The 24,883-nt window shown below is 40.3% G+C and overlaps 1 protein-coding gene across 1 annotated transcript in view; it reads left to right on the top strand.

Moving 5' to 3' along the window:
* Positions 1–414: 414 nt before the first annotated feature.
* The window catches only part of LIN28B (lin-28 RNA binding posttranscriptional regulator B), a 112,222-nt gene continuing 87,753 nt past the window's right edge, over positions 415–24,883 (top strand). The window contains exons 1-2 of the mRNA XM_083176977.1: positions 415–561; positions 17,751–17,799. Coding sequence (XP_083033103.1) covers positions 17,763–17,799 — 37 coding nt within the window. The 5' untranslated portion in view covers positions 415–561; positions 17,751–17,762. The remainder of the gene's footprint in view (positions 562–17,750; positions 17,800–24,883) is intronic.

Here is a 24,883-nt window from a genome sequence, read left to right as displayed (position 1 = left end):
ACATAATTATAATTTACTACAACTCATTCCCTATACCACACAATAAGGTCCTTTAGCAAAGCACGGACATGTCGTTTTTACAAACATGATTTTACAAAACCCCCACAGCCCAGAGCAGTCTCAGAATCCCGGTTACAGCAATGCTCTCCTCCCCCCACCCCCACAGACAGTGTGTTCCTCTCCCGGGACTCCCTTTGTTGTTATTGTTGTGTCCCTCAGTCTCTGGTTACTTCCTCCCACCCCCCATTTACGATGCAAATTGTGTTACAACCTGCAGCAGCACCCTGTGCCCCGTTCATGCTGTATGTGCGCTGCTGGCAGGGGAGCAGCCACCCACACTCCCCACCCCCAGCAGGCGGGAACACATCAGCCCCCTCCTCTCTCCCTGCAGCCTGAGATGCCAGTAGCGCTCTCTCACATCATCGCCTAGTAGTAGTAGTCAGCTCTGTTCTCCTGTGCTGCTGTGTGCGGCGCTGTACAGTGCTGGTTCTCCGCAGTTACACCGGGCTCTCTCCCATTGATGCCGCGTTCCTACCCTCCCTCCCGTCATGCAATAATCAGGTTAGGACGCACCGCACTGCTTAGGACATGAATGGCGCGACTGCTAATGCACAGGGATGAATGTACGGACCGTGTTAATGTCGGCTGTGTGTGTGGGGGGTAGGGAACGGGAGGGAGAGGTGCGCTATGCAGCGACTTAAACCGTGTGCTGCAGCTGTCGGGGCCGCCTGTGTCCGCCACCAAGCGCTGTCCAGTACGTGGAGGAGATCACGCTGCTGCTGCCCTGATGAAGTTATTAACTCATCAGCACGGAGTGAGTGGGGGACAGCCACCAGCAGCTTGGATCAGTCCACCCCCGGCAGCCTAGATTAGTTCGCCCTGGCACAGCTTCGTATCGTGTGGATCCAGAGCGATCCGCACTATCCCGTCAAGTGCTAGATCGCTTCATACGGGATTGGCACATAGAGGGGTGGTCAGAGGTGGCCCCTGTGCTGGGGCCCTGGCAGCCGTTTGCCCACCAGCATTCTTTTGGTTTCCACTGTTAATTAAAAGCTTCCATGTTTTCCTACAATGTCATTCCACATACATCAAACACCTACATGCTATCACATAAGTGTTCTCTGTACGTTTGTTGTTTACCAACTTTTTCATGTATAACCACATTAAATAGGGGCATACACACTTTCTATTCGACCCCTTTTTCGATGTGTCTGTCTCTGGATTTGGGTTGGTTACAGTGTTCACATTCTATTTGACTATGTAGTACAGATCTGTACCATATAGTTTGTTGCCAAGACTATACTCCTATTCGATATACACTACACGGAAGTGCGCAATTGGATCGAATCTGCATGGACTTTAGAAAAACTATTCTATGCCCATTCGATTTTCTATTCGATTTTGCTTCTATAAGCAAAATTGAATAGAAAAATAGTACATATCTCACCGTGTGTGCCCAAAGCACACGCCACACATCCACTACAGATTCAGGACCGAGATGCGTGGTCTAAACCGTTTTGTGTTAAGGTGATGTGGGAACTAGCTATTGTATATCAATAAGTGACCACTGTGGGTCAGACATTTTCAATAGTGCAATGTTTATTTTACGTGTTCCATGGTGATAATGGATAACCATCTGTAAATCAGTGATTTTACCTTTTCATTTCAATATTTTTTGTATATAGCCTTGTTTAATAAGTTTGTACATATTAACACTGGATACTACATTTTAATGTGCAAGGATGACCTTTTAAAACCATTTTAATGGAATTTAAAATAAATAGACCTACTTAATGTCTATTGAAAAATGTATGAATTAGAGCTATAATCCAAAATTAAAATCAACATTCTTGGGAACCCAAATTCTGTTAATGTATGGATTTATTGCTAAATCACTTATCCACCTTAGGAGATAGATCTTAATAACCATTAGTCATTTTTATTAAACCATGGCTAAGCATGAATACTGTATTTTTTATTTAGTGATATTGTTGCCATTTAGGTGTATATTTACCAGTGAATTTGCAATATCCTCTTTTTTTGCAGATTTTGCCTGCCATATTTAAAAGGGCAATCCTATGTAATGCAAAACAAGCCTGATTTGCATTTATTATTATTGCCCTTTAAAATATGGCAGGTAAAACAGAAAAAATGGTGGGTTTGAAAATGCACTGCTTAGTGAATATACCCATGAAGCTCAATATTAACAGCAAATAAAAACAATATATACAGTACACTTTATTTTCCAAGCAAGTTAATTAACTAAATATGTCAATACAGGATGGATATTTTATAAGAATTGCATACATTGAAAATAATCTGAAAATTGTTTATAAAAAGATGTGTACTTAAGACAGAAAATAAAGTTGTAAACAGAAAAAGTGTGATTGCTTATTGCTGGCATTGTTCAAACTGTTTAATATGTTTAATAAGTGTTAATATGATAGATTTGCAATTAAGTGCAAGGAAATTACTAATTTGACTATGATAAATATTTGCCTTTAAAATATAATAAAACAATCTTTAAAAAGATTTTGGTTTACGCATTGTAAAATTAATTAGTATCAAATTCTATATGACTTTTTTTTTATGAACTAAAACAGAATATTCTATTTAGATATGTTACATAGTAACACGTGTTTTCTCTGGTGGTTTTCTGTCCCTGTTTTGTCGGGCCATCCCATATTTAATGGAGTGGAGGTAATGGGTGTGGTTATTTGTTGATGGTCAGTTGAAATGAACAATAAATCTTTGCCACATTTCATTACTGTTTACATTAATAAACATGTTGTTGGTTAAACATGGTAACTTTATTTTTGTTGTATTTTTTTTTAAAAGCTGCATTTAATGCAGAACCCCTGGAAATTTTGTTTAGTTCTATTTTGAAAATAAATCGAAAGAAGACCATAAAGAGTAATATAATGTTGCCAGAAACAATAAAAGTATATATTTCCTAAATAAATTATTTTACTTTTATTTGTGTATGCTATTGCACTATTGCTTTTATAAGGAAGCAATAGTCAATTAAAGAGAAGTTTTTAAAACAAATCCAGAAAACATTGTATCTGTTGCAAAGACCCATATGAAAATAAGTAAGAAGTAAGAATTTGAGCATCTTTTATCTGAAATAGCAATTTGAAGTGTATTTTTATTTCTCTGTATTTTACTAAACACTACAAGTATGAAACAAAAAAAAGCAGACATGAACAAATCATGATGTTTCTATTTTAAAAAGTTATTTTCTAATAACATGATTCTGAAATAAATAATACTATAAAGATTTAAAAAGGTACTCCAGTTATAACTTTGTAATTCAATTTCAATTAAACGCCATTTCTTATATTTGAATTGTTTCAGAAATAATTGAGATAGTTTCTAAAGGGGTGTACACACGCATCGACAGGTTTTTGATTTTGCTTATAGAAGCAGAATTGAATTGAAATCTAACAGTTTTTAAGACTATTTCGATCCGCATTCGATTAGATGCGCACTCCCATTTTCTCTATACCGAAAACAAAAATAGGCTGTGCAGGCAAGGAAATATTGAATTTGATGATGTAAATTAAATGTGTACACTGTGCCTTGAATGCACATCGAAGTCGATTTAGAAATTGATATCAAATGAAAAAGTGCAGATCGAATGTGAAATCGAATGGAACACAAAGGCCAAATTGAAAGGGGGTGGAATTAGGGAAATTGAAAGTAATCCTCACAAATCAAACTTAATTATTACTTTTAGGTCTTTCACTAATCTGTATGTTATTCTTATTTGTAATTAAGATAAAATTAATGTTCAGGTATTTTCTCAGATTAAATCAACATGTTCTAAACATATGTAATGTAGGCAAATAGATTTTGTGTACCTATTTTCTTGCAATATGATTAGAATGAATCTATATAATGCTTGAAATACAAGTTAAGTATAAGATCATGTGTATCTATCTATGATAAAAACATTATTTTCCCCGTATACTTCATACATGTTTCTGTGTTTTGTATGAGAGAGATTAGTAGTGTATCTGTACAATACCTGGGAATTGCAGTTCCTGTCTAAGAACTTAATTTTTATACTACTTTTCACCAGATTTTCATACAGGCAACACTTTGAAAAACTCAAGTCAAAATTAGCTTTTCAAATTTCATAATTAAAGCATTTTTAAAGAACCATAGAAGATATTTGTAATTAAAAAGTGCATAAACACAACACAATTCTATTCAATATAAATATCTAGAGAAAAGGTCAAAAGAATGCCTGTGGATTTGTTCTCTTGTTAGATTGTCCAAGAATGACTGACTCAGATTGATAGATAAAACTAATGGTATCCTGAAACATTGAGAGAGGAAAAGTTTTTAATTCTATATAGTTTTACATTAAATTATCAAACTGTTAAACAACTGATAAATAACAGTAAACAGTAGTTGTTCTTATGTATTTGTTTTATCTATGTGATAGACCTTTTTGATTAGTTTCAATATATTTTAGAATAAATTGTTACTCCAATTAATTATATTTGAACATCTAATGAAGGTATTTATTGAAGCTCAAAGAGAAATGAAATTGTGAGATTAAATACCAGCCAATTGGCTTTTGCCTTTCATTTTACAGACTGACAAATGCCAGTTGATTGGTTGGTACTTTATCTTTCAATTTTGCTCTCTAAACTTTGATATCCTCCTATGTGGTAATTTAATTTGTAAATCTGCACTTAACATCTTATAATACATTAATGCTAAATTTTAGGCTTTAACATTATCTATATATAAATGAAGCAAAAAGTTCAGACTTTCAAAAATGACTTTTTTATCGTGTGTGTGTATGTATGTGTGTGTATATGTGTGTGTGTGTGTGTGTGTGTATATATATATATATATATATATATATATATATATATATATATATATATATATATATATTAGTGCACATAGTGTATTATAAATACTGCACAAATGATTGAAATATATAGTAAACATTTAGAAGAAATTAAGTAAAAACACTTAGGTTTCAGTTCTATGAATACTTGAAGTTTCCATTTGTTTCTGCATTTTACGTTGCAAACAGTACAATACAAGTTAATCAGCTTCTATATTGAAAAGAGTTAGAATCTGGTACTTTATCTCTCAAAATTTCATCTTTCTCCAAGTTTTGAAAACTACCCCGGTACTAGTTAAAAGCATATAATTTTTTTATTTCTAAAGTTGGGTATACACTACACATGATTATCTAGCAGACCTTCTCTCCAATCTGGCTGGTTGGAATGAAAATCTGGTAACGAATGTGAGCAAATGACAATTGACTATGTGCTCCCAAACACTGGAAAACAGAAAAAAAAGTGTCATTCAGACAAATTGGTTAAATCGTGGCTTTTTGGCCATTTTCCAGTGTTTGTGAGCAAAAACGTTGATTGATGTTTGCTACCAGATTTTCATTCCAACCAGCCAGATTGGACAGATGGTCTGCCAGATAATTGTTTAGTGTATGCCCAGCTTTAGTTTTGTCAGTATAATTTATGTGTATATTAAAATACACAATTGTTTTTTTAAACTACAAAATCTAATTTCTTAGAAAATAATACTTTATAAATACTATATGGTTTATGTAACATCTATGTGACGAAATTAACTGGCTAATATTTTTTCTTCTTAGCAGGAATTTGTTTAGTAACTTAGAGGTACTATAAAAAGTTTTGTTTCAAAATAAGAATCCGTAAAGTAACTGTATAAATACTATAATTAGGGTTATATACGGACACGACTAATTTTAGGAGGTTGTAGTGTTTTTTTGTTCTCTCTCTCACTCACTCACTCACTCTCTCTCATAATGCCTATAAAAAGGAAAATTTGTTGTGCATGCCTCCATGTTTTAAAAAAACAAAAAACCAAAAACACTATTATTAGGTCTTTAACTTTTTATGACATAGTTAGGCTCAATACTGCTATTAGTGCAAGTGGTTTTACTGTACAACACCTGGAGTTTGTGCAATGAGAAGAATCATAGTAGAAAGACACATCCTGAGAGAAGCTTAACATATTGAATGTTACTTGGAGAATTATTAAATACAGAAATATCATTGCCAATTCTGCTTTCTTTACTTATTATATAAAACATTACAAATCTTATTGGATGTGTTACTAATTTAAGCTGCAGACCTAAAAGTACCCATTTTTGGGTCTAAATGAATAGCTGTGTTTACAGGGAAATAATAATGGGTATAGCCTAGTGGTTCCCAAACTGTGTGCCGCGGCACCCTTGGGCGCCTCGGGACACTTGCAGGGGTGCCCCGGGTTGGTGGTCCAGGACCAATTTAATTTATTTATGGTAAATTATTTATGGGAAAAACAAGTGCTGGTGGCTGCCAGTCATAAAATGATGTACAAACAGAAGCAAATCCTGCCCTTTACCACATAACTGACCCTAAGAATCGCATATAAACCCAACCTACTTAATATTATATAGATTCTGTTTTTTTTTTATTTTGACCTATGGGCGGCATCAAAAATATCTGATACTCTAGGGTGCCGTGCTTCAAAAAAGATTGGGAACCCCTGGTATAGTTCCATCTAAGTGTGTTGTGTTTTTTTTTTTTTTTTTAAGAAATGGTGCAGTATATTGTAAAAGACAATTCTGTCTAGTAAAGTAAAAAAGAATGACAAATTCAATACAATACAGAAACTAGCCTCATAATATGAATATAAAGTGTTCACTGGGGAATTTAAGTTAATGAAAGATGCAAATACACAATATATGCCTTTAACATTAAGATTTATTTTCAGCATTTTGCCTGTGCCTATGGCTCTCAAGTAGATTATACAGAGGTGTTAGGGCTGTACCTTTTTTATTGTCCATCAGTAAGGTCCTTTGTTATTTTCTCTTTATAAACATAAGTAAGGTTGTTCATTATTACAGGTGATATGGTTGTATTACCCTATTGCCTGACTCCATATGTGATACCAAAATTACCCTCTAACGGAAACAAAATCTGAATGATGTGTAAGTGTTTTGGATAAGTTAGATAAGCTTGTGAGCCAATGACTACAGTGTACATGTGTGTGCAGTCATCTGGCTATTGCAGTGCTTAAACACATGAGCTAAACCACTTTTTCTTGTTTTCCATATAAATTTCTATTGAGACAGTCATTTGAAAAGTAGACCATAAATGATAAACATCTGGGATGCTAATTTATCACAAAGTGGGTTCATGGAAGCTATGGTTTGTACTAAAAGAAAGGACCATGGTTCCCTAAGAATTTTAGTAAGTAACCCTTTACTTAATAAAGTTGCTACAAAACTACAATTTTAGGGCATGTCCACCATATGTGTAAAAAAAAAAAAAAAAAGTACCAGCCTCTCCACAGGCTCTCCAGCATAGGGGAGAAACAGAGCTATATATTCAAATTAATCTAAATAGATTAATTTAGAATTAGACTTTTTAGCTGAAAAAAGGGCTAAATTGACTTTCCCCATATGTACAAGTGCCAAAAGTGTGGAGAAATTTACTGGCTTTTTTTATGCTGCCACATTGATTCTGAGCACAATTTATAGAGAAGAGAAAACTCCTGGCAAACTATGTAGTGCAAACACTCAGGGGTGCCGAGAGAGGGGGGGAGCAGGTACAATTTACCCGGGCCCGGGCCTGTCAGGGGGGGCCCTGGTCTGGACACACAGGTTTTTTTTTTATTTGGTGGCAAGTACCCCTAACATGACCCATTCCATTAGGTACAAAATGCTCTGTTCCTGGACTTCCCAGCCAGTGGTAATTACTGAGGTTGGACTCCAGCACAGTCCAAAATTCAAAGAGGGGCAGTCGCATCAACTGCCAGTGAGTCCAGGACAGTGATGCTTGGGGTGGCAGTATATGTGACCCCCCCTTTTGAATATTGGACTGTGCTGCAGGCTCACATCTGTAATTGCCACTGGCAGGGAAGTCCAGGAACAGAGCATTTTGTACCTAATGAAATGGGCCATGTTGGAGGGTATGTGTAAATCCTTTGCAAAGAGCATGTAACCCCTGGCAGAGCATGTAAATCAGGGCAGACAGGTGAATCCCTGGCACAGAGAGTTAACCCCTGGCAGAGCATGTTAACCCCTGGTAGAGCATGTTAACTTCTTAATATGCAATGAGCATTACGGTGTGTGGCATAACGTGTAATGAGCATTATGGCATGTGGTATAATATGTAATGGATGTGTGACATGTGTAATAGACATTACAGTGTAAATTTTTGTACGTGTATCCACCTTGGAAACAGTGGCGTAACACAAGGTCCGCAGAGTGTGCGGGGATCTCCACCCGTGGGGGCCCCAGGAAGTTGTTGTACCGGGGCCCAGAATTTCTCTTGGCGGCCCTGCAAACACTTAATGATATTGTTCAGTAATGTCATCAGGTCCCATATCACATGCAACAATACAGTCACAACGGAGGATATCGTTACTCTTGCTCAGTTTTATTATTGTTACTACTAAATTATTATTATTTTTTTAGATAATTATCCACAAGTGGTTTGCAGCACCGTACATATGGCACACATGGAAATATACAGAGTACACAGAACTTAACATTACAGTAAATGACCAACTAAAACAGAGCGCAAGTAACAGCACCACATTTCTCAGTACACCATACATGAATGGTTATGAGCAAGAGGAGATGCAGGTATTGACTGTCACTGAGTAGGAGAAAACTGAAATGGAGGTGCGAGAGAAGAGGACTGAGAACAAGAGGGAAGAGGGTCCTGCTCCAAGGAACTTACTAACTAGAGGTAGATAAGGGCAGACAGGAGTCATGAGGCACAAGCAAGAAGAGGGTGGCCTGATGGCAGAAAGATGGAGATAGCCAAGGTATAACGCAGGGGTGGGGAGTAGCTTTGAGAATAGGTTATGCAGAAGAAGGTTATGGAACAAGCGGGTTTCCAGTGCCCATTTGAAGCTTTACAAGGTCAGGGAGAGTCTAAAGCTGTGTACACACGGAGCAATATGATCGTTGGCAATATATTGCTCAGCAATCATATTGCTCAGTGTCCTGTTTTCATCAGGGACCAGAGATGGTCGCTGATGAAAATGACACACTGCCGGGAGAAGAGGCAGAGGAAGTCGCTGGTCGGAGGAGCATGCTCCTCCGACTAGTGACCATTAGGGGGCTGAAAACGGGAGTGCGCACCCGGCGATTTATCGCCGGTGCACACTCCAATCGCTGGCAATATGGTCTGTCAGGGACCATATTGTCAGCGATTTTTGCCCATGTGTACATAGCTTAATGGAGTATGGAAACTTGCTCCAGTGAAGGTTGATAGCACTGGCAAAATGTTGGACTCATGCATGGGATGCAGTGATCAGGGTAGAGGAGAAGCATTGATTATTTGCGGGAGGGAGTATGTGGGAAGTTGAGGTTTGACATGTAGGAAGCAGTGGAGTTAAGGTGCCCATACACAGTGCTTTTGCGCCGTGCAATGCGATGCGGGCTCCCGCAGGCATCTCATCGCACAATTCAAAAAGTATGTGCTGCACATACTTTTTTGTACTGCCTTCTGACCACATTGCATGCAAAACTTATGTGTTGTGATGCGATCCAGCCCATAATAAGGTGTATGGGCACCTGTAGAGAGGGTCTTGTATGTCATGGTGAGGTGTTTGAATAGGTTTCTGTAGTGGAATGGGAGCCAGTGCAGATTTTGTTGAAGGGGAGTGGCAGATTCCAAATTGTTAGATGAACTTATGATTGCTACATGTAGTAGTTGTTTAATAAACTACCTGTACAAGAGTAGTAATTGTATGCATTGTTTCATTTTCTGAAGAGGACACATTAAGGTTCATGTACTAAACGGTGCTTTTGACAGCAGAATTTATAACGCCAATACTATTAATTGCAGAACACACCTGGGGTGACATGAAATCGGATGAGAGATTCAGAAAGTGAGAGATTTGGTAAGAAATCTCCAGGTTTTTTTTTAAAAGCGGCAATCATTTACAATTCAAAATCAAACTGGGTTTGCAGTGTAAATGGTTGCCGCTTAAAAAAACAAAACCTGGAGATTTCTTACCAAATCTCTCACTTTCTGAATCTCTCATCCTATTACATGTCACCCCTGGTTTTTGTACTTGATAGTTTAGAATTTCAAATTCATCATAACGGTGGCTTTAACCCCTTCCCGACATTTGACGTACATGTACGTCATGGTCGGGAAGTACTTCCCGACATTTGACGTACATGTACGTCATGGCTTTAAACTGTCACTGCGTCTATAGACGCGGTGACAGTTAGGAGATGTCTGCTGTCCCTGACAGCAGACATCCCCCCTCGCCGCCCAGGGGGGGCAGGGGTGCCCCCCCCGGTCGGCGATCGCTGTGATTGGCTGTTCAAATCTGAACAGCCATTCACAGCGTTTCCTGTGTTACCGGCGGCTAAGCCGCTCGGTAACACAGGGATCGGTGGTGATCGGTGCTGTTAAGTACAGCACCGATCACCACCGATGAGCAGCACCCCCCTCCCACCCACCCGGCACTCACCGGGCCCGGCAGCAGGCTCACCCGGCGGCGGCAGCGGCAGGAGCGCACGCAGCGCGCACCCCCCTCCCCCCCCCCTGCCAGCCGCAGCAGCAGCATGAGCTGCATAAAAAGTAAAAAAAAACATGATAATGAACTGAAATATATATATATATATATATATGTGTGTGTGTATATATATATATATGTGTGTGTGTATATATATATATATATATATATATATATATATACACACATATATATATGTATATATATATATGTATATATACTGTATGTGTGTGTGTATATATATATATATATATATATATACACACACATATATATATATATATATATATATATATATATATATATATATATATATAATAGGAGAAGACTGCGTCACTCGGGACTGGTTCAGTAACAAACAACTCATAGCCAGCCAATGGTTAAGTTGACGTTTCAGCCCTCAGGCTTTTACATGTAAGCTGTTTTGATAAAAGCCTGAGGGCTGAAACGTCAACTTAACCATTGGCTGGCTATGAGTTGTTTGTTACTGAACCAGTCCCGAGTGACGCAGTCTTCTCCTATTATCTACATGGGACAGCATTGCCTGTACTTATACTGAAGGCACCGGGCAATAAGTTTCCTTCTGGAGTTGAGTGCCAGCGTTTTTGCACAATTATATATATATATATATATATATATATATAATTTCTTACCTGAAATTGTCGTCTGGAGTTACAGTTGAATGAGTGTAAACAAAGATTCTCAGATAGGGGGTACAGTCAGAAGACTATCAACAGAAGCCTCAGTAAAGCCAGGCAGAAGTTCTCAGAGCAGTCTAAAAGGCCAAAGGAGACGACGACTAACTCAAGGCTAATTATTAACACCCACTGCGATACAAATTATAACAACACACAACGTATCATTAAAAAGCAGTGGCCGCTGATTACGTCGGATCAGTCCTTTAGAAAAATGGGCACAGCCCCTCCGCTTCTAAGTGTGAACAGAGGGCCCAATTTACAAGACCATCTCCTGAGACCTAACATGAAACCTGCTAAGGTCAACAAGGACTCATGGCTTATCAAGAAAAATGGGTGCTACAAGTGCCTAGGCTGTGCCACCTGCCGGGTACTTATTACTGGTACTTATTTTTGCCATCCACACAGCGGCACTAAGATCTACTTGAAACATCGACTCTATTGCCAATTGGATCACGTGGTCTATTACCTGACCTGCCCGTGCGGCCTTATGTACGTAGGAAAGACCATACGAGCCCTACGGGAAAGAATCAACCAACATCGATCCTCAATTAGGCTGGCCTATTCCACAGGCACCACTGACAAACCCGTAGCCGCACACTTTGTGAAAGAACGGCACCAATTATCCACATTGAGGTGTATGGCTATTGATTGGGTCCCCCCACCCCCAAGAGGTGGAGATCGAGGCTTGATGCTCTTGAAAAAAGAGGCTCGATGGATCCATCGACTGGATACAGTGGTCCCTAGGGGCCTCAATGAGAAAACCCATATGAATATATTTCTTTAGGTTCTTCGGCTCTATTTGAATAGTCTGAACTCTTACCCCCCTACTATAGACTAATCTAAGATGCTTTACATTTTCAGAAAGATGCCCAGTAACCGTGTGACCTAGGTGGTCCATACCACACAGTATTGTGCTAGGTCCCTTATAACTTGTTATGCCAGGACTCCGATTGCTTCTCTTTTAGAGTATGGGAGCCTTGACGGTCTGTACACTGGGTGAGGTCTTTTTGACCCACAGTGGGCTGCCTGTCTGACTCCCATAAGGTTTTTAAATATTGTTGTTTGTTGTAACTTTATATGCATCTCCTTGTGTTTGTTTGTACACCAGAGACAGTGAATTGTTCACAACTATCATTACATTTAAGTGTTGTTATTGGCTGTGGTATTTGAATATCTAGCCAAATATATGGCTGTGCGTTCCAGCCCATATGAGTGGTGCGCATATAATACGCATGCGCTACAGCACTAGTTTAGGATTTGGTGGTTTGCATGCTTTACACGATGCAATCCCTTATTGACAGCCGTTAGTGCTTTCAGAGATTTAGGTGAATGTTATGGCTGTGCGTTCCAGCACAGTTAAATGGAGCGCATGTAGTGCGCATGTGTTGTGACATTAACTGTCTGCCCTGTGCGTTCCAGCAACATCAAGTGAAGCGCATCGTTTGTGCGCGCGCTGTGATGACATCAGGTTGCCCCGCGGTGTCCCTGAGCCACGCTGTATGGTCTCCGGCTGACTGTGAGTAACAAGTCAGCGTCTTCCAATAGGCGGCAGCAGCGTCTGACGCGCTGCCTCCCTATTGGGTGTAGCTTCTTCCGGTCTATGCGTTCCAGCTCTGTGGAACGCACGCCGGACTGACTACACGAGTTTGGGCACTTCTACTAATTGAATCAACACGCTCCTTTGTTTACAGTAAGTTATACTACATGCGATGCTTTTGCTGTGGCGCAGCGTGTTGTATATTGCACCATTGCTGTTGTTTTGTTTGATTTAGAGTTTTTTTGATTGGATGATTGATTGCAGTGGGCACTTCCTGTCTCTGGGCTTTATATACTGTGTACATGTCAATGGTGATTTACACTCTGGGGCTGTGACCCATCCTGTCCACGTGTCTTGACAAAGAGCCTGATGTGGCTCGAAACGTCGACCATATGACTGAGACTGTGGTGATGTATTAAAAGTTTTTTATTTGCATCATACTGCCGGAAGACTGGTGAGTGCTCTCTGTTTCTACTATATACATTGGCTGTACCCCCATGGACTGTGGCCTGAGTGTGGCACCCCAGCAGATGTCTCTTGGAAATTTGTGTGTGCCGGTTCTGCCAAACTACATTATATATATATATATATATATATATATATATACACACACACATACATACACACATATATATATATATATATATATAAAAAGATATTCCCGACATATGACGTATATATACGTCATGGTCGGGAGGTACTTCCCGACCGAAGACGTATATATACGTCATGGTTTTAACTGTCACCGCGTCTATAGACGCGGTGACAGTTTGGAGATGTCTGCTGTCCCTGACAGCAGACATCCCCCCTCGCGGCGATCGCTCCGATTGGCTGTTCAAATGTGAACAGCCAATTGCAGCGTTTTCTGTGTTACCGGCGGCTAAGCCGCTCGGTAACACAGTGATCAGTGCTGTTAAGTACAGCACCGATCACCACCGATCGCCAGCCCCCCCCCCTCCCACCCGGCAGCCCCCCTCCCTCCCACCCACCCGGCTGCCGCAGCGCCAGCACCCCTCCCACCCCCCCGCCAGCCGCAGCGCCAGCCCCCCTCCCAAAGCTGGTGACCAAAATGGGGTCACTTGTGGGGGGGTTCCACTGTATTGGTGCTTCGGGGGTCTTGCTAATGCGACATAGCACCCACCATTCATTCCACCACCAAAAATTACATTTTTTTACACAAAAATGCAGATCTGGCTCAAAATTTTTCATTTTCACAAGGAATGAAGGAGACAAAGCACCCCAAAATCTGTGCCCCAATTTCTCCCGAGTACGGCAATGCCTCACATGTGACCAAAAAATACCAGTTGGGTGCATGGCAGGACTCAGAAGGGAAGGAGTGATATTTGGATTTTGCAGCACAGATTCTGGTTGAATGACCCCCGAAACACCCATACAGTGGAACCCCCCCACAAGTGACCCCATTTTGCAAACTACACCCTTCAGGGAATTCATCTAGGGGTATAGTGTACATTTCAAACCCCCAGGGGTTTCACCAATTTTGATACAACTGAGCTGTGAAAATGAAAAATTAATTTTTTTCATTTTCACTGCCCAGTTGTACCACAATTGGTGAAACCCCTGGGGGTTTGAAATGTACACTATACCCCTAGATGAATTCCCTGAAGGGTGTAGTTTGCAAAATGGGGTCACTTGTGGGGGGGTTCCTAACTTTTAGCATTTTATGGTGCCTAGAATCCTACATGGTGCCTAAAAAATAATCTCATAAAAAGGAGGCTCCAAAATCAAGTAGGTGCTCCTTCTATTATGAAGCCTGTGGTTTGGTCAACGTGCACACTAGGGCCACATATAGGATATTTATGAAAACAAAAGAATTGGGGGAATCAATTTTTAGTCACATTTCTCTAGTAAAATGTACTGTGTTCCTTAGAAAAATGTATTAAAATTGCAAATCTGCAAAAAAAATGAAATTTTGAAATTTCACCTACACTTTGTTTTAATTCCTGTGAAACACCTAAAGGGTTAACAAACTTCCAAAATGCTGTTTTGAGTACTGTGAGGGGTGCAGTTTTTGAAATGGCATCATTTATGGGGGTGTCTCACATACAAGTCCCTCAAAGTCACATCAGAACTGAACTGGTCCCTAAAAAAATCAGTGTTTGAAATTTTCTTGAAAATTTGAGAATTTGCTATTCATATTGTAAGCCTCCTAGTGTCCAAAAAAATTAAAAGGAAGTTGAAATAATGATGGAAACATAAAGTATACATATGGTCTATGTTAGTTATTAACTATTTTGAGTGGTAAGATTATTTGTCTCACAAGCAGAAAATTTAACATTTTGCAAATCGCAAAATTCTCCATTTTTTTCCGACATTTTGGTATTTTTCACAAAAAAACACAGACTGTATCGACGAAAATTTACCACTAACTTGAAGTACAATGTGTCACGAAAAAACAATCTCAAAATCACTGGGATAAGTAAAAGCAAAAAAAAGTTATCCCCACTTAAGTGATACATGTCAGATTTGAAAAAAAGGGCTCTGTCAGGAACGCAAAAACTGGCTCTGTCAGGAAGGGGTTAAAAAGCTGACCTTTTAATAAAAGTAATTAAAACAAGAAATATGTGAAGGAGGTATGCCATTTAACTCTCCTTTCTTCACAAATAGAAGTTGAATGGAAGTACCCAGTTTTTCTAAAACAAAAACCCCTATCTATTGATATAGAAATACTGAATTTAAAGTGAAGGAACGGACTATATTAAATTTTGAGTCTGTGAGAAAAGATTATCATTCCCTGTGCATGACTTATATTATCACCTGACTTTTAGTGCATGTATAACTTATAAGTCTGTTGCAATATTGATGGTTGCATCTAGCACCAATTAATTACATTATACCACAGAGGACACAGTGTATTCTTACACATAGATGTGATATCTTATTTCTTGATACAACTTCTGATTTTGACATTGTACTTACCGTAAATTTGTTTTTCAGCTGAGAGCTTCATTTTCTACTAACCTGCATTGTTTGCCATTTCCTGCTAAATAAAGCTGGGTGATCACTATATGATGTATAGGGCTACATGTATTAAGCCTTAAAAGTACTAAAGTACTGGCCAAGCAGCCCCCAACTGTAATTTCTCAAATGCAGCCTGCAATCTAACTTGTATTTTAGGATTAGCAGTCCTTTGAAATGTGTGAATACCATTGGGTCAAATGTATCAAGCTTCAAAAAGTGATAAAGTGGAGAGTGATAAACAACCAGCCAATCCGCTCCTACTGTACCTGTCATGTTTCAAACCCAGCCTGTAACATGGCAGTTATGAGCTGATTGGCTGGCTGTTTATCACTCTCCATTTTATCACTTGGAAACTTGATACACTTGGTGAAGTATGAGAGTACTTTATAGGTGCTTTCACACACAAGTATAACAGTAGCAATGCATTTCAAATGACAACCTTATGAATGTATACTGCCAGGTCAAAACCACCATGTATTACTCCAGTGAATTTGTGATGACGTTCGGAATGGATTGGGGATTGAATTTTCAGAATATTATGTGTGGCTTCTATTTGTTAAGGGAATAGAGATGCTGTGGTAATATTGCTTGGGTGAGAGATGGTGGTACTTGTGTAGTATCACGGCTCCAACGATGGCCATCGCACGGGTAAATCGCATGCGTTTTTTAACAGAAAAGCATCCAAATGCATTAAAATTAGTATCAAACATGTTCAATGGCCCCCAAATGTCATTTTTGAGGCTGTACCACCCCCACTATCAACGTGAACCCGAAGCGGGCGAGCGCAGCGGTACGCGTCCTACGACCATTTCATACCCCCACTATCCACGTTGGCGTGGAGTTGAGAATAGAAAGTGTGGCGAGCCACCGAGCCCAAAGCGTGGCGAGCGCACACGGATACCTTAACAGGTATACGCGTCCCCTCGCGGGCTTCACAGGTGTCCGCGTCCCCTCGCGGGGCTCGCTGCGCTCACCACGCTTCGGGCTCGGTGGCTCGCTGTGCTCGCCACACTTTGTATTCTCAACTCCACGCCGACGTGGATAGTGGGGGTATGAAAAGGTCGTAGGACGCGTACCGCCGCCCCTCGTGGGCTCGCTGCGCTCACCACGCTTTGGGTTCGCGTTGATAGTGGGGGTGGTACAGCCTCAAAAATGACATTTGGGGGCCATTGAACATGTTTGATACTAATTTCAATGCATTTGGATGCTTTTCTGTTAAAAAACGCATGCGATCGCATGCGATTTTGTAAAAAAATTGTAAACTGCAAAAATCGTATCCAATCGCATGCCACTATATATGGCATGCGATGGGAGCCGTGATAATCCACAAGTACCGAGATGGTTTATTTACAAGCTAACAGCACAGTGTGAAGCCATCTTTTCCCACAAATAAGCAACAACTGTCAATATAGTGATTATACTGCTGATACATTATTGATGATTGATCAGAAGTACAAATAATTCACCATATGTGCATTGATTGGAAATTTGAGCAGAGGCCAATCAATGATAGGCCATGAAAGCAGAAAGCCTAATTAACCTGTTGATCAAGGTCCCTGTATTTACACAGCATCATTTCTATTGACCTCCTTGTGTAGCATAAGCACTGCTGAGGAATAATAACTCGTCCTCTGGTTACTTTTTGCCATCAAATATTAATAAATGGAAAGAACACAGTCTATTGTGCAGGAAATATGAGGTTTTCTGACCTGCTACCTTCTTTTGTGTACATGAGAATGACAGGGCGTACGTTGCCCCTTCAGTAATAAGGGAACCTCTTGATTAACGGGGAAAACCATTTGGTTTTGGCATCTGTTGATTCGGGAGCTTGGTAAGTTAATTGGAAAGCACAATTCACAGGTCATGAGTTCACAATAGTCCACAGTCTATCTTGTTATGACTTCAAATGAGGCATTAGAAGTTATGAAAAAGCTGATAAAGAGGAAACCAACCACAAATGTCATGGCACTGACTAGAAATCTGACTTCTAGGTGCAGTTGAAGATGATTAGCCCTTACAAGAAGGTGCCCAAAGATTCAGGTCAGTTACTTTTGCATGTTTGTTTTGGCCTCATTTCACATTAACCCATTTACAATTAGCAATATCAAGGGGGTATTCCTTTTTTTGTCACCTAGCAATTGTATCGCATCCCACACTTGGCTATACAACATATTACTGCTTAATGATGATGATACATACAAAGTTTTTTGTTAAATTATGATTTAAATTTTTTTCACAAATTTACAAGAAGCATGCCACTTTAGTTAGGTGCACTATGTAGGGGAGGGTTTCCCAAATTCAGTCCTAAAGGCACCCTGACAGTCCAGGCTTTGAGGCTATCCATGCTTGTGCATGCGGTATAATCAAATTGAATGAGGTACCAATTTCAGTCATGCTTAAATTGGCTTAAGCATGGATAGCCTTAAAACCTGGACTGTTAGCTTTTCTTGAGGACCAAATTTGGGAACCACTGATGTAGGATGTATGGTTAAATACATACATTTTTCAGTTATAAAAATGAAAATCAAAACCTAATGAAAAATACTGAGACAAGTGTCTTTTCCAAAAAAGTAGACGATTAATGCTATTTTTATGTTCTTGTTAATGAAAACTATTTTGTTAGTGCAAACATTATTCTAAAAGCTTCACATTACAGATAGGAAAAAAGACAAACACAAATATTTTGATACTTTATTTCCTCACCTCTACAGTACTGATTATGATCATCTCTCTCTGCATTTGCAAGCTGAGAAAGGGGCTGTAGTCCTAAAATATCAGAAAGTAATTGGTTCATTTCTCCTTGTCATTTATTTGTGTGTGTGTGTATACAGTTGTGTTCATAAGTTTACATACCCTAGCAGAATTTGTGATTTTCTGGCCATTTGTCAGACAATATGAATGATAACTCACAAACTTTTCTTTTACTCATGGTTAGTGGTTGGATGAAGTAATTTATTGCCAAACAACTGTGTTTACTCTTTTTAAATCGTAATGACAAAAGAAACTACCCAAATGACCCTGAATGCAGCATGTTATCAGAAAATCACAAATTCTGCTAGGGTATCTAACTTTATGAGCACAACATGCATTTATACTGCCATCCTAGTGTATTCTTTTATGTATGAACACTTTAAATTTAACTAAATGAAAAACTGCTTCAAAGGTTTTAGTGTTTTATGCGAAATAAGTGCTTTCTCAATCATGCCACGCTAGTTTTGCTTTTGATAGGGAAAATTGACGATCCCATATAAAAATGCATTTGGCGATGACAAATGGCCTTTAAATTCTAACCAAATTCAAAGAAGGAAAATAAACTTTTTGTGACCATTGAGAGTTAAGTAAAAAAAGTAAAAAAAAAAAAAAAAAACAGGTGTAAACACTAGACAATTTTTCATCTAGTGTGTATGCACTATATCCTCAACTATGCTCGCTCCTGCACGGTAATGACCCCCTCGTGGCGGGGACGCTCGTGTCCCCTTCCGAAGGCTGTCGTGTGGCGAATCCACCGCCAGCCCCTGCAAAGACTACAGGCGCTCCATCTGTATACCCCTTTCACACAGAAAATGAAATTCCCAGGTGAAGTCGTTCCACCCGGAAATTTCATTGAATACACGGGTCCTTTTTCTGTGTGAAAAGGTTGATCCGGATCTTAAACTCCGGCTCGCCGACCCTGCAAATGACCAGAGTTGGAGACCCGGAGCTTAAGATCCGGATCGACCCTTTCACACAGGCCAAACCCCCTTGTAATAGACCAAATCTCCAGGTCTAAAATTTAGACACAGAGATTTGCTCTCCTGTGTAAAGGGGGATCTGACAGAGTGTGGTCAAATAACTCAGCGCTTTAAATGGCGGGTTATTCGGCAGCCGCGATCTGAAAGCGGTATAACCAAGAATTTAAAAGAGATCCTCAGAAGGGCCCTTCTGAGTGATCTTTTTTTTTAAAGTTTAGTGTGTAAACTCAATATAGTTAATAATGCCACACATTGTAAACAAGCACCTGTCAAGTAAGTTTGGGCTACATAGTATGTTCAGTGGGCCCTGGTGATGTCATTGAATGATATCGTTCAGTGTGTACACACATCTTGTGTGTTCTGGAGCTCTGGGGAGTTCAAGGAAAATTATTGCTAGCGTTCTTAAAACATATCGTCTAATTTGAACCCAACTTTACTTACTGCATTAATGTCAGTGTCCCAGGTGCTTCCTACAGTCTCACATCTGAATGTGAAGTTCAACTGTGGGACATTGAAACTTACTTGGCTCATTTGCAACCATATTAAAAGTTGACTAGCCTTTTGCGTGGAATTGTTCTTTACATGCCTCACATCACAAACTGTTAAAGGTCAGTATTCAATGAGAAAAATTTGCCTTGTTTTATGGCGAGTTTGTGCTATTTTCGCGTTGGAAGGAGCATTTTGCTCTCCAAAAGTGAACCACCCTATTCAATGTGATATTTTCGCCGTCTTTTTAAGTGATTTTCGCCGTGTCTCTCCGTGTAGCAATTCTCCATCTTTTCATGGAGAACTGGAATGTGAACTTTTAAACTAAAAGGTTTTTTTTTTTAATTTTGGTGTCAAAAAATCAGGATTTTTTTCTGTGAAGGGGCATGTTATTTTTATTCATGTGCTTATAGCACATGAATATATATTTAATTAAAAAAAAAATTAAAATTTTTTTTTACACAGTGCAGCCAGCAGGGGGCCGGAGCTCTCGAGCCGCTCATTAGATATTTATATATTCACTGCATCCGATCATTACATATGCACGATCGGGTGCAGTGAATACACGGTCCCCCGCTGGCTATAGGGAGGGGCAGCTTGTGCTGCCTGGGTCCCGGGGAGCCCTCCTCCCCTCCACATATGTTCTAGGGCAGCCAGGGAGACTTTAATCTCCCTGGCTACCACCGTCCCCCAGCTCCTTGCCGCGGACGCTCGTCCGCTGCAGGGGTTAAGACTCGCCGCGAGTGGCGGCGAGTCTTAACCACATTGAATAGTGGGAGCAGGAGTGGCAGCGAGCCCTCCGGAACAGGGCGAGTGCATGGCGAGAGAAAAAATCTCTCGCCATGCACTGAGAATTATTCTCATTGAATACTGCCCTCAAGCTGGGTACACACTAGACCAGGCACGGGAAACCTTGTCTCTTCATCCCAGCATGCCCTGCTACAGTTTTGCTATTTAGCCATGCTTAAACTATTGCAGGGCATGCTGGGATGTGTAGTTCAACAACTGCTGGAGATCCAAGGTTCCCCACCCTTGCACAATGTAGACTACAAACAATATTGTCAATGATTTATCTTGAACTCCCAGGCGAACAATATAGTGAATACAAACTGAATGATATCATTCACTGACATCATCCTGTCCCCGCTCTGTACATGCAGTCATTGATGATGTAGTAAAAATTGAGCTGCATGAACAGACGACTTCGTTAACAAATGATGGGTGTGTGCATATTGCTCAGAAGTGCCAAAATGAGCAATATCGTTTTAAAATATTAATTCTTGCTTAAAGGGCAAAATGTGCCCTGCCCATTTACCGGCACCATGCTAATACAGCTGTCATGTGAATAGATGCCATGTGCACTACATCGATTCACATTAGTTGGAGAGCCAGCACCTCTTAAAGTGCCAGACCCACCACCTTCAGTGTTGTCGGTGGCCAAACACCTCAATAACGACTTTGCCTGGACCACCCCGCCCCTAATTGGGATGCTGGAGGGTCACACACTTTTTCTAGCATGCACGTGCCATGCACATGATACCTCTGTGCCCTGCCCCCATGCTAGCGGTATCATTAAGCTGAATTTTTACTAGGTTAATTTTCTAAAGGTAGCACCAAATGCTATGGCATGTATTTCAATAAAATTAGTTGGATATACCGAAATATAATGGTTTTGTCTGGCTACATGCTAGTATTTACCATCTTAACGCTTTCAATCCCAACACAGAACACCTCGAATGTAAGTATCTGAAGAGGATTATGGCTAAATCAGGCATGTCCAAAATATGGCCCTCCAGCTGTTGTGAAACTACACATCCCAGCATGCCTTGCCATAGTTGTAACATTCCCTAATAGCAAAACTGTGGTAAGGCATGATGAGACTTTTGAACAGGCGGAGGGCCATAGTTTAGACATGCCTGGGCTAGGTACTAGGGGGAGAGGTAGATTAATACTGCGGGGGGGGGGGGGGGGGGGGGTGTTGTATTTTAAAAAGGGAGGACTTTTCGGGGTAAATTTACTAAAATGGGAGTTCTATAGAAAATGGGATGTTGCCCATGGCAACCAATCGGATTATATCTATTGTCTTCTAGAAGGTGCTAATGAATCAATTACTGTATTGTGCAAATTAACAGGCTAACTATTCTTAGCAAGTGTCCCATTAGTTCTAACAACACATAATATGATGATAGTTCCAGGTACATAATTTTTATAATATTACTTACCGGTAACTTACCCTCCAGTTGCTTAGAGCAGGCATTCCCAACCTTGGTCCTCAAGGCTTACTAATAATCCAGATATTAGTGATATCCATGCTGGAGCCCAGGTGACTTAAATAGTACCTCAGTTATTTTGACCGCTGAAGCCATTGGGCAGACCAGGCTGCATGCAGGGCATTGGGACATGGGGGTACCGCAAGATGACCTGACAGATTATTTTCTGTGCACTGGTTCATGGTCAGCTGATTTGTCTCCTTCAGCTACAGTGTACCGCTTCCCCTCCCAGCTGCGTTTCCTGACATCAGTAGAGTAGAGGTGCAGGATACTTGAATGAAGCCCATACAATCATTGGAGCAATTCTGCATTATGCAAATGATTATTAAAACAAAAAGGGCAATGCATTGGATTGACCAATTGCTGATTCTGACCAGAATTGGTATATCATATTGTTAAACATGTTGGATTTCACTTACCAATCGGGACTGTCAATTGTTACTATACGGTATAACAATCAGCTGATCATTAGTATTTTACTATTAAAGCGTGCACTTTCAGTATTTGCAAATCTGGTCTTTGGATGAAAATTATGTGAATAACACCTGCAGTCAGGGCTCGTACACAACCCTCTAATGCAGGCATGTCCAACGTTGGCCCTCCAGATGTTGTGAAACTACACATCCCAGCATGCTTTGCCACAGTTTTGCTATTAGAGAATGCTAAAAATATTGCAAAGCATGCTGGGATGTGTAGTTTTCACAACATCTAGAGGGCCAACGTTGGACATGCCTGCTCTAATGTAACCCTTATGAGTTAAGTAGAGAATAATAAAGAATGATGGTAAGTGTTTACTGGTGAAAAAGATATACCATTATCATGTAATTTTATATATACTGTAAAAATAATACTAGTAAGCCTGCTCAAAGCAAATGCTAGTCTGCTTCTTTTGTGATTGGCTCTGTGTTTGTGCATGTGTGAGAGAGAAAGATGTAGTTTCACTCACTGCCAACATTTTGCTCACATAATACATTTTGGGTTTCTTGCTCATGGCTTGTTGCTTTTTATTAGACATTTATATGATCATTAAGAGAGTTACTTAGGCTGCGTCTATACATTTTTAGCAGGATGCAATTGAACATTTTTAGCAGTATGCAGCTTCTTGTGTCTACACATTGCATTTTAGCAGTATGCAGCTGGCTTGTGTATATATCCTCATGAGTAAGCATCCTGCTAAACAGTTCCTGTTCAACTGCATCCAGCTAAAGTTCAATGTGTAGATGCAGCCATAGACTTAAATGTGCAGGCTCCTTCATGCTAAACAGTATCCTTTTAAAGGGATACGGTCATTTTGTCTACAGCATAATCGTCTGCTGATCCGCTCTGCCAGTCCCTCCATTGGTTGCCTGTATCTTACCGTATTCAATATAAAACACTTCTACTCACATATAAAGCTATTAACCATACTGCACCAGAATATATCTCTTTACTGTTCACAAAATATCTCCCATCTCGGCCACTCCGCTCTACACTATTACACTAGCTCCCATACACTATTACAAGACTTTCATCGGGCTGCTCCCATCCTATGGAATGCCCTTCCACGCACAATAAGACTCTTCACTAGTCTCCAAACTTTCAAGTGTTCCCTGAAAACTCACCTCTTCAGGCAAGCCTATCATATTTAATTTCTACACGCATAACCCTCTGAGGCACTTATGTATTGTATAGCTTCCCTTCTGGACATGTAACTTGGTGGGACTGCTATGCTATTACTGGTGCCTGTCCTTGTGTTTCCCTCCTATAGATTGTAAGCTTGCAGCAGGGCCCTCTAACCCCCAAGTCTGTCTGTTGTTACCCAGTTTGTTTTATCACTGTCTACTATTGTAAAGTGCAAAGGAATCTGCTGCGCTATATAAGAAACTGTAAAAAAATAAATACAGCAAATTGGTCGACACCATTAGGTCGACATGGGTCAAGGTAGACATGGCTTTAGGTTGATGGGTTGTTAGGTCAACACAAGCATTAGGTCCACATGGTCTAGATCTACAGTCAATAGGTCGGCATGGGTTTTTGACTGTTTTTTTCACCCGACATGTGCCGATAGGTGGTATTTCATGCCCTACCATCCACTAGGGCTGGGGTAGCCAGCCCTAGTCCTCCAGAGCTACCAACAGTGCATGTTTTGCAGGTCTCCTCACAGAATCACAAGTGAGCTAATTAGCTCCATCTGTGTATCTTTTAAAATGTGTCAGTGATTAATGAGTGCAGCAGCTAGGTTGTCTGGAAAATGTGAACTGTTGGTAGCTCACGAGGGCTAGGGTTGGCTACCACTGCACTAGGGCATGGTGGGAGAATAAAATAGTGTTCCTGAAGCACAGCGAGTGCACGCGGTGCTACGTTTCGGTGTCCATGTCGATACGACATGTGCCGACAGGCGGTATTTCATGCCCTACCATCAACTAGGGAGTGGTGAGCGTAGCAAGGCACCATGCCCGAAGCATGGCGAGCGGATGCGGTGCACTTTAACCAGTGTACATGTACATTCGGGTCAAAAAAAGTGGAAAACCCCATGTCGACCTTTTGACTGTTGACATAGACCATGTCGACCTTGACCCATGTTGACCTAATGACTGCTGACCAACTTGCTGTTAACCAAATGTTCCCATTTTCTTTTAAAAGGAACCTGTCAAAATG

The sequence above is a fragment of the Crinia signifera genome, chromosome 3, assembly GCF_055691185.1.
Source record: "Crinia signifera chromosome 3, ASM5569118v1, whole genome shotgun sequence".
In the NCBI taxonomy this organism is placed as follows: Eukaryota; Metazoa; Chordata; class Amphibia; order Anura; family Myobatrachidae; genus Crinia; species Crinia signifera.
The sequence above is the reverse complement of the archived record's forward strand: the minus strand, read 5'-3'. Positions and strand labels throughout refer to the sequence as shown.